General features: G+C 42.6%; 1 protein-coding gene across 1 annotated transcript in view; it reads right to left on the bottom strand.

The window, feature by feature from the left end:
- Nucleotides 1-16,249, bottom strand: part of LOC140458471 (RNA-binding protein with multiple splicing 2) — a 112,748-nt gene that overhangs the window by 71,144 nt on the left and 25,355 nt on the right. Inside the window, exon 2 of the mRNA XM_072553098.1 lies at nucleotides 4,570-4,647. Coding sequence (XP_072409199.1) covers nucleotides 4,570-4,647 — 78 coding nt within the window. The remainder of the gene's footprint in view (nucleotides 1-4,569; nucleotides 4,648-16,249) is intronic.

A 16,249-nucleotide genomic window follows, 5' to 3' on the forward strand; every position in this document is an offset into this window, starting at 1 on the left:
GGGTGCTGGCAGGTGGGACTAGATTGGGTTGGGATATCTGGCCAGCATGGACGGGTTGGACTGAAGGGTCTGTTTCCATGCTGTACATCTCTCACTCTAGTAATCTAAAAATAGCTGGAGAGACTTTCTGCAAGTTCAGGTTGGCAAGCTGTAACTTATGGAAATGACATAGGGATCATTGTTGGAGCCTCAACTATTCACATTCTAGGCATTTTCTAAGCAATTTGCTCAAATGTTTTTTGACCTTGGCCCAAAGTCAGGGACACTACCAGTGCACCAAACGATTTAAATGAGGGAATGACATACTGGTCAGTCACCCCAAAGACAGGCAAAGAACGTTAAGTGGTAAATATAGATTAAAAAAAGGGAACAGGTCAGTTAATTCTGGGGTAAAGATGGAGTTAATGTGAGTTTTGGCATTCTCCCCAACAAAATAAAGACTGTACTATCCATCTAAATTGAGAGATTGAGACTCTAGAACAGATTGATCTGGGGACTCTTACATTAATCAAAAGGGTTAGTATGTGGGTACAGCAAATGATAGGAAGGCAGATGAAATGCTTTTTAAATTGTGGGGGAAAATACCAAAAAAATGAAATTTTACTGCAGCTGTACTTAGTGGTGAAATCACATTTTGATTACTATATACAGCTGTGGCTTACTCAAGACACGCACTTTAAAAAACACTTCAATTCACTTGGATGTACACTAGAAGGGCAGCAACCAGTGGGGCAATGCACTGAGAGCTGGGAAGTGGGATTAGGCTGTGCACAGATTGATGGGCTGAATGGCATAAATCAGTCACCTAAATATACACCACGAACAATCACTAGAAACTTCAACAACTCCGTTAGGTGCAATAAAACTATCCAGGGTCTAGCTCAATTGCTCAGTGATGACCCGTTCCAGTGAGATGAATTTCAAATAGTTATCCCTCAATGAGTAAGGTTCAATTTTCAATGGGATTTCAAACACTGAGCAAAAAAAGAGGGAAGTTGACTAGATCACTCGTGTGAAATGGATTCCAGCTTCAACAGCAAAGCCAGTGTTGCCCCCAGGCCCATCCGACTCTTTCTGCATTAATCTGTGCATCAGCTCAGCAGTCAGATGCGGAGGGATAATGCTAAATACTCTGGCAAAAATCTCCACAATTTCATTTAGGTAATGCATTTCATTACAAGGTGGGGATTTGCTACTGGACAGGCCTATGTTTGTGGTTCAAACCTAGTTGTCCTTGTGGCGCTGTTGTTACTTGAACTGTCGCAGCCCGTGGACAAACAGCCACATGGCTGTAAAGGACTAATCTTCAAAAAGAGATGGTATACTCAAAGCCACTAACCACACACCTTTAAAGCACTGAGCCCACAGGCCAGAGTTAAAATGACTTCAGCACTTGTCAGATACCTAAATTCAAGCAGCACTTAATTAGCACTCCATGTATTAAACATTCTCTTTATTACAAACCATGTCATGTTGTGAAATTGGCAATGCTTACCAAAAGCCATAAGTTCACCAATAGGCTTTTAAAGAAAATGGTTAGCACCTCTGGCTCAAACTTCAAATCTTATTTTAGCCAATCAATCATAACCAATTGAGTGGTGGTCAGCCAGGATATTGAATTCTGAGTATACCTTTCATAGAAGGACAGTCTACAAGAGGCCTTTTGGCCTATCAAGTCTGCAGTGACACAAACACCTGACCTCCAGCCTCATCCCATTAATCAGCACTTGGCCCTCTGCCTTGAAATGTTATGGTGTGCCAAGTATTCATTCAGGGACTTTAATATAAAGTATTGAAGCAACTCTCTACCATGTCCTTGGGCAGCATATTCCCAGAACATCACCACACTCTGGGTAAAAACACATCCTCCTTAAAACCTCCCACCGTGAACCTGTGTCCCTTTGTGATTAACCCTTCAACTATGAAGTTAAAAAAAAGTGTAGTGCTGGAAAAGCACAGGTCAGGCAGCATCTGACGAGCAGGAGAGTTGACGTTTCGAGCATAAGCTCTTCATCAGGATGCCCACCTTGAAGTTCAAAACCTCCTTCAACTGAGGGGGAGCAGCTGTTCCTTACCTAAGCAACACATGAGAAGTGTTTTTTTTTTAAAAAGCAGCAATATTCTGAAGGACAAAGGGCTCAAAAAAAAAGGTTCCTGTTCCTTTGCGGGGAGTGCAGGAAACACCATTTAGCTGCTTTTTTAATGACATCTCATTTCAAACTTTGCTGGAGGAAGTTGCATCACCTGCAGGATTTCCTGCAACATGTAACACTCGAGATTCCGGACAATTTTTAAAAATAAATTCACCTTGGTATTCTGCAGACTTCCCAAGCAGCCATAGAGCAAACAGCCACTGACTAATTGCACAAAATAGGTAGCTGGTTATGGTTTTCAATGCGGTTCTATGACACTACACCTTCAATTACAAGGAATCATAGGATTCCCCCCTCAATTAAAAAAGGATGCCAACTTTGTTGGATTCCGTTCAAAGTTTTGTTCATTAGGAGGTCCTACAGTGGGTGGCAGCTGGCTCGAGTGGGTAACAGCACAGCACACATCTGATCCCAGATAGGTCAGATCAAGCAGTGGCAGACATCCATACAAATTGGCAGCACAGTGGCTAGCAGTGCTGCCTCAACGTCAGGGATCTGGGTTCGACTTCATCCTCAGGTAACAGTGTAGAGTTTCCACGCTCTGTGTCTATGCAGGTTTCCTCTGGATGCTCCAGTTTCCTCCCACAGTCTAAAGATGTGGGGGTTAGGGTGGCTTGGCCATGCTAAACTGCCCCAGTGCCCAGGGATGTGTAGGCTGGGTGAGTTAGCCATGGGGAGCACAGGGTTAACACGGATAGGGTAATGGGAGTGGGATAATCAGAGGAACGGTATGGATTCTATGGGCCAAGTGGCCTGCTACCACACAGTGCAGGGATTTTATGAAGAATTCTTGAACTCAAGATAATAAAAGTAGAACTGCAACTAAAATTAATCAGTCTGCTAAGTGTATTTTCTTCAGTCTGATTTGTGTGTGTTAACGAAGTTTGACTTTAAAAAGAACCTGCATTTATATAGCAACTTTCATAACCACAGTACTTTGCAGCCAATGAAGTACTCTCAAAAAGTAGTCATGATTGTAAGTCATGTATTCATCATTGCAAAAATGTTGTTGCTTTTTGTTTTGCTCTGAACAAGATGTTTAAAAATTGTTTTGTGATTTAGGGATAAACATCAGCCAGGATACCAGAACACCCATTCCTCTTCAAAAAGAGAGATAGCATCCAGCCTTTTACCCGAAGGGCTCAATTTATCAACACATTTGAGAGACAGCATTTTAGTCAATGTAGCACTCCTGCACTGGAATGCTAGCATGAGCCCCAATCTGAAGTCTGGATTGAGAATGAGAACATACAACCCCTAGGGAGGTTAGAGGGCAAGCAATGAGCCGCTGCTGACAAGGTCAGTGAGCAAATGGCTTAAAACAGCTCCGAGAGGGAGGGAAAAAAAGTTGCAAGTTTTATTTTCATTGCACCAGGAACGCTGCCTCTGCTATCTTGTAATTCACTAAACCAAGAAAATGAGGTGGCATTTTAAAAAACATACAATAATTTTATGACCACCCCCCCCTTCAGTAAAACTTCAGCATGAGCTGGAAGATGGGGTTGAATACATAAGCCTTTAGTGTACTGGTGTCTCACAGCAGAGAGAGACCATCGCACAAGATATAAAAAGGGTCAGAAATACAGAATGGCTTAGGCCACCTACACAGACCATCTAGCCCAGTGTTTTATACTGCTAACTGCCCAGGAGTCAGAGAGAAGTGTAGGAAATAAATGAGACATCACCAAGTAGTCTAGGCTATTGGCAAGACTTCGAAAGTAATTATAGATAGTTTGTATTTGTGTATACGTATTCTTTCTGGTCTTCCAGGTGTATAACTGTCTGTTCTGTATTGATTTATCCATTGCACATGATATGCAATCACGTTAGAGGTTAGATTAGATTAGATTCCACACAGCATGGAAACAGGCCCTTCGGTCCAACAAGTCCACACCGACCCTCCGAAGACCAACCCACCCAGACCCATCTCCTCTGACCAATACACCTCACACTATGGGCAATTTAGCACGGCCAATTCACCTAACCTGCACATCTTTGGATTGTGGGAGGAAACCAGAGCACTGAGAGGAAACCCACACAGACACAGGGAAAATGTGCAAACTGCACAAAGACAGTCAGGCGCCCAAGGCTAGAATCAAACCTGGGACCCTGGTGCTGTGAGGCAGCAGTGCTAACCACTGAGCCACTGTGCCACCCACACAAAAAAAAAATGCAGTAGTAAAGGGCATTTGAAAATGGCAATATACACGTGCTACCTTTTCTCATAGGTAGAGTATAAGATTAGTTATGCGTGCAAAGTGCACCATAGTAAGAAGTTATGAGCAATTTTGTCTAACTACTAAAACACCACTAACCTCAAGTCACAGAAACAGTCTGCTCAAATTCAGAGTTAGAGGACGGATCTTGGATATCCCAAGTTAGAAAGCAACTTGCAATTATAATTGTAAGTTCTTACCTTGAATGGTCGAAAGAGAAGGTAAAGCTCACGTGGTTTAATATCCATAGGAAGGCCACTGACAAAAAGTGTACGGACCTAAAGAAAGAAAAAGGGATGAGTAAAAATATGTTACTGCCTTCCTTGTTAGAGCCACCACCCAAGGTGAAGTACAAGTTAAAAAGAGAACTGCAGATGCTGGAAAAGCTCAGCCGGTCTGTGGAGCATCTGTGGAGAGAACTTAGTTAAATGTTTCAGCTCCACTGACCCTTCCTCAGAAGCAGCATAAGTTTATCTGCACAGCAAGCAAGCCATATATTCAAATTTACACATGCAATCAAATTCTGATTGCTTGTGACTTCTAACCAAAAAAAAGAGATTTATTGTTTATGCACAGCTTGACATTGGATGTTAGAATCTGGTTAGAAAGAGGGGTTCAAGGGACAATACCAAATAAGCTAGTAAAGGGCCTCTCTGATTACCCTGAAATTTAACATGCTCAAGATGCACAAAAGGGCACAACTGGCTTATTGAACCCAGCTTGAAGGGCTTTTGCCCAAAACGTCGATTTTCCTGCTCCTTGAATGCTGCCTGACCTGCTGTGCTTTTCCAGCACCACTCAACTCTGGTTTCTGGCATCTGCAGCCCTCACTTTTGCCTTAATGAACCCAGTGCCAACTGGATCAAGTCAACACCATTGTATAAAACGCAAGAACAGAAAACCCTGACCAGTCACAGTTCAAATGGGAAGAGTTAAATCAAGGAACAAAAACCTCCCCTACCGTCTTGTATCCAAATGTGGTTATTAGAGTTCACCTCTGGTTTAGCAATTTAGGTTCTGATTAATAGCTCAACTCGCTGAGGAAAGTGAACAACAGTTAAACAGAGTGGAGCTATAGCATAAAGCAGCAGCTGGAAGTGCACAAGTCCCATATCGGATGTGGAGGCCACATGGTCACTGGTTGCACATAACCAGCTTAGAATGTGGTTTGGATTGAGGCTGCTCCCACCCACTCACCTCCGAGGTGAAATGAACTTTGTACTCACTTAAAACGCCCAGTATAACACATTCACAGTAGTTCCAAACAAAATGTTTAACACCATTCCCAAAAGTTTCCACCAATTTCCAAAATTGGTACAACTTTCATCCTCTTCCTGCTTAAAAGAGTCATTGCAAAGGCAGCCTTATTTTCCCCAGATGCAAACTTAAAACCTCCCAAGATAAGGCTGGATTGAATGTTCCCTAAAAAAAAAAAGGGTCACGTTTTGCATAGAATAGAAATTCGGATTACTTGTCCATCTGTTTAGCTGGATGGATTTTCCATTTTTTCCCTAAAAACACAATCATTTGGACAGCCAAATCATAAAACTCTTTCAGACTTTTACTATAAAAAACTAGTCCAACTGACCTTTACAGGCCAATAAAGAAAGCACAAGCAATAGAGGCCTGAATTTCAACATTGAAAGAAACAGGCCTAATATCATAGGCCAGTGTTCAATTGAGACAGCAGAAAAGCACCAGGTTACACGGTCATATCACAATTATAAAAATTGAAGAACACAATGTGTTCTTGTAAAAACACATAGTTAGGATTCAGGAGATTGACTTTAAACGTAGGATTTGTGGAAGAAAGTGGGGTTTGAAGAGTTTCAGACAGACCTAGAGCTGCAGAAGGGGAAAAAAGGGGTAGATCTCCCACAAGAAAGATTTAGAAGGCCTTTACAAATATCTTGGGAGTTAAAATCTGATGTCCCTGCGACAGGAAAGATCTTATTAAACACAGGGTGCAGAAAAGCTTTACAAGGACATTGCCAGGGTTGGAGGTTCTGAGCTGTAGGTAGAGGCTGAACAGGCTGGGGCTGTTTTCCCTGGAGTGTCAGAGGTTGAGGGGTGACCTTATAAAATCATGAAGGGGCACCCAAAACTAGAGGGCAAAGGTTTAAGGAGAGGGGAAAGATTTTTAAAAAAAAAAGGGACCAGAGGAGTAACTTTTCCCACAGAGGGTGGTGCCTGTATGGAATAAGCTGCCAGAGGAAGTGAAGGTTGGTGCAATTACAACATTTAAAAGGCATCTGGATGGGCACATAAATAGAGAGGGTTTAGAGGGATATGGGTCAAGTGCTGGCAAATGGGACCAGATTAATGTAGGATCTGGTCGGCATGGACAAGTTAGACCGAAGGGTCTTGTTTCCGTGATGTACAACTGAGATGGGATGTTTGTCGACAAAGGTCAAAACTGAGTCCTTGGGCAGGAATGTGCTGCAGAGAGAAAAAAAAAGGGAGTTGAGGGGATGGAAATGATTACCAGCCATACTCAGAGGAGGGTCATGGGCCTTTAATTCCACAAGTAGTTAGTACTGCTGCCTCACAGCACCAGAGACCCGGGTTCAATTCCCGCCTCAGGCGACTGACTGTGTGGAGTTTGCATGTTCTCCCTGCGTCTGCATGGGTTTCCTCCGGGTGCTCCGGTTTCCTCCCACAGTCCAAAGATGTGCAGATCAGGCATGCTAAATTGCCCGTAGTGTTAGGTAAGGGGTAAATGTAGGGGTATGGGTGGGTTGCGCTTCGGCAGGGCGGTGTGGACTTGTTGGGCCGAAGGGCCTGTTTCCACACTAAGTAATCTAATCTAAAGACAGTTTGAGTGGCACATAATGTATGAGGCAAGAAAGCACTCCATCACCTACTATAGCTGGCATGGAAACTGAGCAAATGATCAATATTCGCTGTCACACGCCAGTGAGTTAACCAAACTGCTACAAATTACTCTATTCCAGATCGAAGAAAAAGACAGTTGGAAATTAAGGTTTGAATATATCCAAATGGAAAACCTCAGAAGCAAAAACAATGCTGGAAAAGCACAGCAGGTCTGACAGCATCTATGGAGAGAAATCAAGAGTTAATGTTGCAGGTCCACCAAGCCTTCCTCAGAACGTATCCATACACTTGCACTTTGATAGTGTCCTTTGAGCTGAAGAAATAATTTGCATTTCATGCCATACAACGCAAGTTACATTGCCACTGCGGTGGAAGGGGACACCGGAAGTGTTAGCTTTGTCATATTTCAGCTGTAATAGATGAAAGGCAAGAAAATCTGCCAGGATGAGGAACTGAGGGAATATCAGAAGCCAGAGAGGTTTGATTTGGAGTCACGATACAGGATGGCCGTGAAACGTGTTCGAGGCAGGCTGGAAGATTTACCTAACTAGATGCTGATGGGAGTGTTCCCAAGCAAGCCCAGGATATACAAGGAAAACAAGAGAAGGGGGAAGGAAATCAGTGGATCCCTGGATTTTGTGACAACTCAGTTTATAGTGCAAGGAGAATGGAATGAATCCTTAAGAATCCAATAACAATGGAACTTGCAGTTCAAATTGACAATTTTATAGAGCACTTCCAAGTTTTTTTGAAATAAAAAAAGTTCAATGTTTATGAAAGAGGACATTATTATGGGAGCACTGGATTTTGTCAGTAAAAATATTTTTCCTGAGACTTGACTTTGACACCCAACAAGTCTTTTCATTAGGGATTGGAGATTAATATCTCTTGCTAAGTGAAAAAACAAATCAATTCATTTTTCAGTGTCATTATAAAATGAACAGTGCTGTGCCGATGGTCAACTTTGTAACAGTCAAAAACGTTGGTTTGTGCAATGTATTACGAACACACTGGCAACTTCATTTTATGAAAAAAAGGTTAGCAGTATTTAGAGGTTAAAACATACAATCCTAGTCTATGATTGGTGACTAAAAATTCCAGAATAAAGGCAAGCTTCAACAGATAGATCATAGAATCTCTACAGTGTGGAAACAGGCCCGCCAGCTCAACAGGGCAACAGTGAGGACTGCAGATGCTGGAAATCAGTTTAGATTAGAGCGGTGCTGGAAAAGCACAGGTCAGGTAGCATCTGATGAGCAGGGAAAATAGACAGCCCTTCATCAGGAATGGAGACAGGGAGCCTCCAGGGAGAGGTTGTTGGGGGGGGCGGCACTGGGGAGAAGGTAGCAAAGAGTACAATAGGCGAATGGGGGTAGGGAGAGGTGGGTACAGCGGATAGGTCAGAAGGAAGATTGGCAGGTAGGACCGGTCATGAGGATGGTGCTGAGCTGGAAGGTTGGAACTGAGGTAAGGTTGGGGGGGGGGGGGGGGGGGGAAAGAAAGGAAAGAGGGGAAATGAGGAAACTGGTGAAGTCCACATTGATGCCCTGGGGTCGAAGTGTTCCAAGGTTGAAGATGAGGAGTTCTTCCTCCAGGCATCAGGTGGTGAGGGAGCAGCGAAGGAGACCCAGGACCTGCATGTACTCAGAGTGGGAGGGAGAGTTGAAATGTTCAGTCACGGGGCAGTGGGATTGGTTGGTGTGGACGTCCCAGAGATGTTCCCTAAAGCACTCTGCGAGGTGGTGTCCAATCTCCCCAATGTAGAGGGGACTGCATTAGGAGCAAAAGCAACCCACTCAGACCCATTTCCCTATCCTATTGTCTTATATTTACCCTGACAAATACATCTAACCTACGCATCCATGAACACTATGCGCAATTTTCCATGGTCAATTCACCTCACCTGACCCTTTGGACTGTGGGAGGAAATCAGAGCAACCCCATGCAGACACAAGGAGAATGCGCAAACTCCACACAGACAGCCGCCCAAGGCTGGAATCGAACATAGGTCGTTGGTACCCAAGGCAGCAGTGCTAACCACTAAGCCACCACGCTGCCCCCTGCTGCATTTTGAATTGTTGCATTCATTCATCGGACATTTCAAAAGGACATAAATAGGAGCAGGAGTAGGCCATTCAGCCACTTCGGCCCATCTTCACACCATTACCTTTAATTCTTTTACTGTTCAAAACAAAATGTCTTAAAAACAATGAGGTAGCCTCAACTACTTCACTGGGTGGGGAATTCCACAGATTCACAACCTTTTTGGTGAAGAAGTTTCTCCTCAACTCAGTCCTAAATCTGTTCCCCCTTATTTTGAAGCTTTGTCCCCTTGTTCTAGTTTCACCCACCAATGGGAACAACCTCCCTGCTTCTATCTTATAGAAAGATATAAAATCACGAAGGGAGAAGATAAGATACATCCTTCGTTCTTCAAATTCCAAACAGTCTACTCATAAGCCAACCCTCTGAACTCTGGAAGCAACCTAGTCAACCTCATCTGCATCCCCTCCAGGGCCAGTAGATGCTTCCTCAAGAACAAAAAAACTGCACGGTACTCCAGGTGTGACTTCACCAGCGCCCCGTACACTTGCAGCATCATTCTGTTTTTAAACTCCATCCCTCTAGCAATTTTCATTGCACACTTGCTATGTTTCTCAGAAATCAATTTCTCTTCAGCTTTTCAGTGAAAGCTCCAAAGTTGGTAGCTTAAAAACCGTACTACTCCAGTAAGAAGAAAAAAAAAAATCACTCAACGAAGCCAAACCCAAGTTTGGCACCAACGTTCATCACGCTAATACAGAGAAACTCCAACAAATATACAGGAGAGTATGATACTTTACAATTTGGGCAATTTCCCATGGCCAATTCACTTAACCTGCACATCTCTGGACTATAGGAGGAAACCGGAGCATCAGTGGAAACCCACACAGACACGGGGAGAATATGTAAACTCCACACAGACAGGACAGGCAGCAGGAGGTCACAGCACCCAAAATCAGTTGTTTTTTTAAAAAAAACTAACATAGGCCCATCAAGATAGAAACCCAACTGGTTTGTTCACACAATGTTTCACCCTCTGAACAGACCTGGGTTATGCCACCTGATGCCCACAGGACAGCTAGATTAAGCCTGCCAGCCACCAGTGTGCAAGTCTAAACAGCTCAGCTAAAAATATAGTCTCATCAACTGGGAAGTCAAATGCTCAGAGCTGTTACCAGGGAGCTCAAAAAACTTCACTTCACTCAATCACCACCTTCCAATTATAGATAATTACTCCTAAACCAGATTGCAAATTAATTGCAGAGAGAGTGTATTGAAGGTTATCAGAGTGTATTGCATTGTTGTAAATAAAACAAACATTTTCCAAAAATTGATTTGAATAATCCTTTTTCTATTAGCCATTTAAAAATACCATCTCCACGTGAGTAATAGTTGAGCTGATGTAGTCACCCCCCTGTATTTAGCCAAATAACCTGGAATTTTCCATATATCCCGTAAAAGTTGACCCTAGTCCTTCACAGATAACAGATCAAAGTTTATGAGTCAGTGTGTCAGTTGTCACATCCTGCTCTAGATTTCCAGTCTGGAAGTTGTTCCACTCTGCTCCCGGTCTTCCAGTCCGCTGGCTGTTATGTTCTGCTCGGTGCCTTCAGAATTACCACTCATTTTTCCTCTATTTGTTTAGAGATTAGACTTCTGTTAATGATATGGTATGCATTTTAACAGGTATGAATTTCAGCCCCTCAAACATAACCATCCATGTAATAGTGGACCCCATAAACTTTACTTTAAAAAGTAGTCAAAAAAAGTTAGGCTATTGCTTGAGTATACAAGTATATGGCAGTTAAAAAATGTTTAATGATGGTACAATAGTGCGTCTGAGGCAGGAGACCTTTATTCCCATTCCATCTGCTCCAGAACAGGTTGATTACAACAAAAATCTGGTACTGTTCACTCTGTATCCTGACCAGGATAATATTCTGCATTGTTTGGGTGTCTGATCAATGACGTTAACAACAGTAAACAGATTTGTTTCCAAGTTGGAAACATTAATCTCAAAATCTCAAACACAGAAGCTTTTTTCAGTTCATTCAGCGATGAGGGGAATCGCTGTCTTGGCCAGTATTTACTACCCTTCTCTGGTTACCCAGAGGGCAATTAAGAGTCGACCACGTTGTTGTGGGTCTGGAGTCACATGTAGGCCAGATCAAGTAAGAAAGGCAGATTTGCTTCCCTAAAAAAAAAGGACATTAGTGAACCAAATAGGGTTTTCCTGACAATCTATTCATGCACAGATTCTTTGTTCCTGATTTTTATTGATTCAAATTCCACCAGCTGCCATGACAGGATTCAAACCCAGGTTCATAGGGTATTACCTGAGTCTCTAGATTAACAGTCCAGAGATAATGCCATTAAGCCATCCCTCCCTAATCTTTCCCAAAGAATACCATCACCTAGCTGGTGTGCAGATTGTCAAAGTAGACAAAAGCTACTGAACACACTGCCAAATTCACTTCATAGTGACGCATATACAGAGTATTGTGAACATGATCGGAATCAGACCCCATTGAAATGCAGTATAAACTGCTTTCACTCCCCCAAAACAAACAGTTTGTTCTTTTCCTGGGTCTGTGTGGATACAGTTACAACATTTAAGAGACATTTGGAGAAGTACAACAGGAAGTGTTGAGAGGGAAACAGGCCATGCACAGACAGGTGACACTAGTTTAGTTTAGGATTATGGTCAGCAAGGACTGGTTGGACTAGAGTCTGCTTCTGTGCTGTATAACTATACCATACCGAGGCAGTGCACTAGGACTACAGAATTATATTTAAAACAAAGTAAACCACCAAGCTAAGCTTTAACTGAAGACAAAGGTTATAAACTGCAGCTCATTTGTAGTCTTTCCCTTCAAAATGGTGTGGGAAGGGGAAGGAGGAGAAATATTTCAGATTAATCAAAATTATACTAGAGGCTTTAAAAAAAAGTGTATTCACCAGATATATGCTGGGTTAGGGTAGCCTTGACCAGGAGGGTAAGAAAATGGACAGTGACAATTTACCACCCACCACGTCCTCTCGACAATTTCAGGTGCAAGGAGTAAAGGACAGAATCCAACATTTTCCAGAAAGGACCTGCTTTTGGAGAGGCAAGTGACCAAGCAAGAGCCCAGAGTTAATCACATCAACCTGACTGGCAATGTGAAAGCCAGCACTTAACTGCAGAGACAACATTATAATCTAGAGAGAAACAGAGACAATGTGGTGCACCCAAAAGTGAAGATCTGAAAAGGCTTCTCAAGTGAGGCACTGACATGAATACAGGCTATCCATAATACACGCTGGCTATAATACGATTGACAAATCAGGGACAGTTTCTACAATGCAAATTTTTATAGTATGTATTGATCATAATGCAACTCTGGCCCAGTTAGATTAAATGTTGCTACTGTTACACTATTTTTTCATAACAGGATTACACGAGAACAGAACTACTGCACTACAGCAGAACCACTGCACTGAGGGCAGAGATGATTGCAAAGAGAACTCGAGGTGGCACAAGCAAGGTGAAGGTGGAAACCACAAACTGGAGGAAGAGAATAGAAGGGATTACAGGCAGTGTAAAAACTGGGGGAAACGACGGAGAAGGCTTGGAAAACTGTTGTAGTACGTGAAGGGGTCACGAGCAGCAAGATGATCCTGTTGCCCTTGAAGGGGGAAGGGCAAAGTAACCTATCACTGGAGAAACAAGCACTGTAGAAAGGGAGTAAAACTAACCTCGGCTCAAAAACAAACAAGAACAGAACAAAAAGCAAAAAGGAATACAAAAAAAACAAAATGACTGCTATAGAAATTTTTCAAATAGTGGCCAATAATCTATGGAGGACTGGAAGCAAAAGGAGGACTAAAACAAAAACTTCAGAATTGCAGCTGCTAGGATGATGTTTCCCACATCTGTGTTAACCAATGTACAGTTACTGATGCAGACAGCACAAGAGTAAAATCAGAGGCAGGGCCAGCCTGTTCTCTTATAAAAGAAGCTTGTAACCAAAGTCCAAGATAAAGAACACATAAAAGCGGCTTCAAATTAAGTGAATTGTAGCTGGCGTCAATCTGGATCAAAATTAGAACAGCACTGAAGGGAATTAAAAATAATAGCAAAGCAGTGGGACAGGAGATATTCTATACATTAATATTTCAGTCAATTTCATTTTAGAGACTATAGTTAAGTGGAAATTTGCATCCATAATAGTACAAATCATTCAACATAGAGGACATAAACAAAAGCAGCATGACCCACCACTGCAGGAAGATGGACATTACTTCAATAAAAAAAAACTGATATCTAAACCACGGTGTGGATCAATGTATCGCAAATGCCCTCCAAGCCAACATGCACACATCCAGGGCAGGTTTATTATAATTGGAGAAAAAAGGTTTTGCATTGTAAGTCAACATTCCGATTATCTACCCATTTTGGTATGTGGTATTTCTAACAAAGTTCACTAATATTCCAGCTAAGTCAAGCTTAATACATGATCAAAAACTTAACTTCAACTGATTAAAAGACATTTTTTCTTCAACTGGGAAGATTCACATCAGTCACGCAGCTTCTGGATTAGTGGTGCTGGAAAAGCACAGCAGTTCAGGCAGCATCCAAGGAGCACAGAAACAAGACCCTATGGTCCAAGTGCTCTGTGCTGATCAGATATCCTAAATTAATCTAGTTCCATATCCTTCTAAACCCTTCCATTCATATACCTATCCAGATGCTTTATAAAATACTGTTGTTGTACTAGCCTCCACCATGTCTCAAGTTAGGGTACATTAACATTGCAGTGTAGGCCCTTACAGTCAGTGTTAAAAAAAATCCAGAAGGCAAGCATATGAACAGCACAGTGGCTGTGGTTAGCACTGCTGCCTCTCAGCACCAGGGTCCCAGGTTTGATCCCAGCCTGTCTGGAGTTTGCCCACTGTCTGCATGGGTTTCCTCCGGGTGCTCCGGTTTCCTCCCACAATCACAAAGATGTGCAGATTAGGCGAATTGGCCATTCTAAATTACCCATAGTGTTAGGTGCATTAGTCAGAGGGAAATGGGTCTGGGTGGGATACTCTTCAGAGGGTCGGTGTGGACTTGTTGGGCCGAAGGGCCTGTTTCCACACTGTAGGGAATCTAAATCATACACAGGTCACATTAATTCCTTTTGCAATGCTGAAGAAAAAAAAAGTGTTTCTTTTATTTTAGAGACAGAGTGCAAAACCTTTACTTGACACATTTGCAGTTTTATAGCCAGTTCAAATGCTACAAAGATGATGATCCAAGTCAATTGTGAGCAGATTAATGGCGAGCAATTAACTGCAGCATTACAAATTGCACCCTGAATCTGCTGGGCAGTCCTGGACTCAATAGAGCACAAATTCCATGGAAACTTCACCTCAGATCTACTCAAGCAGAGACTGAACGTATCACTTGCATAAGCAAGCAGCAAGAACACATTGTAAAGCGACTATAGAGAGATGTTCACTCATTGCATTGCACACAGTGCAAAGGAAGATTGCAATGCCAATACTTTGATTAAGCAGCAGGGACTAAATAGACAATTAACCCAATTGAGTGAACACACCAACACATGGCCTAAATGTGTGTTGCAGCACAAGCTTACCACACAAGTGAAGCTGATCAAACTCACATGCATCATGGCCCCCGAGACCAATATAGTGTTGACGGGGGTCCCTCAGGAGTCCCTCTCTGGGTCAGTAAATCTGAGAAACCTTTAGCTCATTTCAGCACACTGAACAGAGAGGTGCCTCCAAAAGCATATGCTGGAGGTCGTAGACTTTTCATCTTTAAAAAGGTCAAGCAAGTATTTTGGAATTCTATTCTCGATCATCTAAGGAAAGAAAGGCAGGCCTCCAGGCTCTAATTCAACTGCACTCTGAAACAGCTACTCTCAGGTGATTCCAGATGAAAATAACTAAAGAATGAAGAAAGGCTGTTTATTTCACTGAAGTGCCGATACTTCTGGGAGTAGGCTAGATTAGTAATCAGGAAGGTGGAGGGGTCTTCTGGTCAATGGAATGCATCAAGGCTGACAGGGCTGCAACCTTTCACTTACAAGGTTTGACTTCAATCGGTTCTTGGCAGTGAAGCTGGAAACCACCTAAAAGGGAAGCGACGGCCCGATGGTATTTCGCTGGACCTTTAATCCAGAGAGCTAGGCAATGTTTCAGGGATCCTTAGTTCAAATCTCACCATAGCAGATGGTAGGAACTGGATTTTGATAAGTATCTGGAATTAAGAGTCTAATGATGACGATGAATCCATTGTCAATTGTGGGAAAAACCCACCTGGTTCACTAATGGCCTTGAGGGAAGGAAACCGCCATCCTTACCTGATCTGGCCGACATGCAACCCCAGACCCACAGCATTGTGGCTAAATCTTAACTGCCCTCTGGGCAATATGTGTTAAACTAGCCAGCAATGCTCACATCCTGGGAGTGTATTTAAAAAATGTCATGTGTAATGGTGAAGGCATTAAAATTTGTAACTGTTGAGAGAAGGGCCTTAATTATTTCCAATGAATGGATGAAAGAATTTGTCCATTTCAACAGAATAGAAAAGTAGGATTTAAAAACAGACTGCAGAATGCGGAGGTAGAGGCAAATGGGTGTCCTTTCACATCAAATCACAAAATTTGACATTCGAGCACAAGTAATTAGAAAACAAAATTAAATGTTGGCAGTCATTAGAAAAAAAGGGAATGGTGAAGTGCAGGGAAGTCTTGTTACAACTGTACAGGCACACAGTTGGACTCTAGGTAGAATAGTGTTCGATTTGGTCTCCTAACAGGATAGAATTGCCTTGGGAGCACAGAAGGTTCATTAAGCTGATTGAGAGTCATGGGATTGTCTGATGGAGGAAAGGTCAAAGGGTTCGGACCAATGCTGAATAGAAGGGGCCCTTACTAAAGCACAAGATCCTGAGTGAACTCAGCAGTTGATGTCGAAGAGATGTTTCCCTTGCTGCAGAACCTATGACCA

The sequence above is a fragment of the Chiloscyllium punctatum genome, chromosome 33 (assembly GCF_047496795.1).
Source record: "Chiloscyllium punctatum isolate Juve2018m chromosome 33, sChiPun1.3, whole genome shotgun sequence".
Taxonomy (NCBI): Eukaryota; Metazoa; Chordata; class Chondrichthyes; order Orectolobiformes; family Hemiscylliidae; genus Chiloscyllium; species Chiloscyllium punctatum.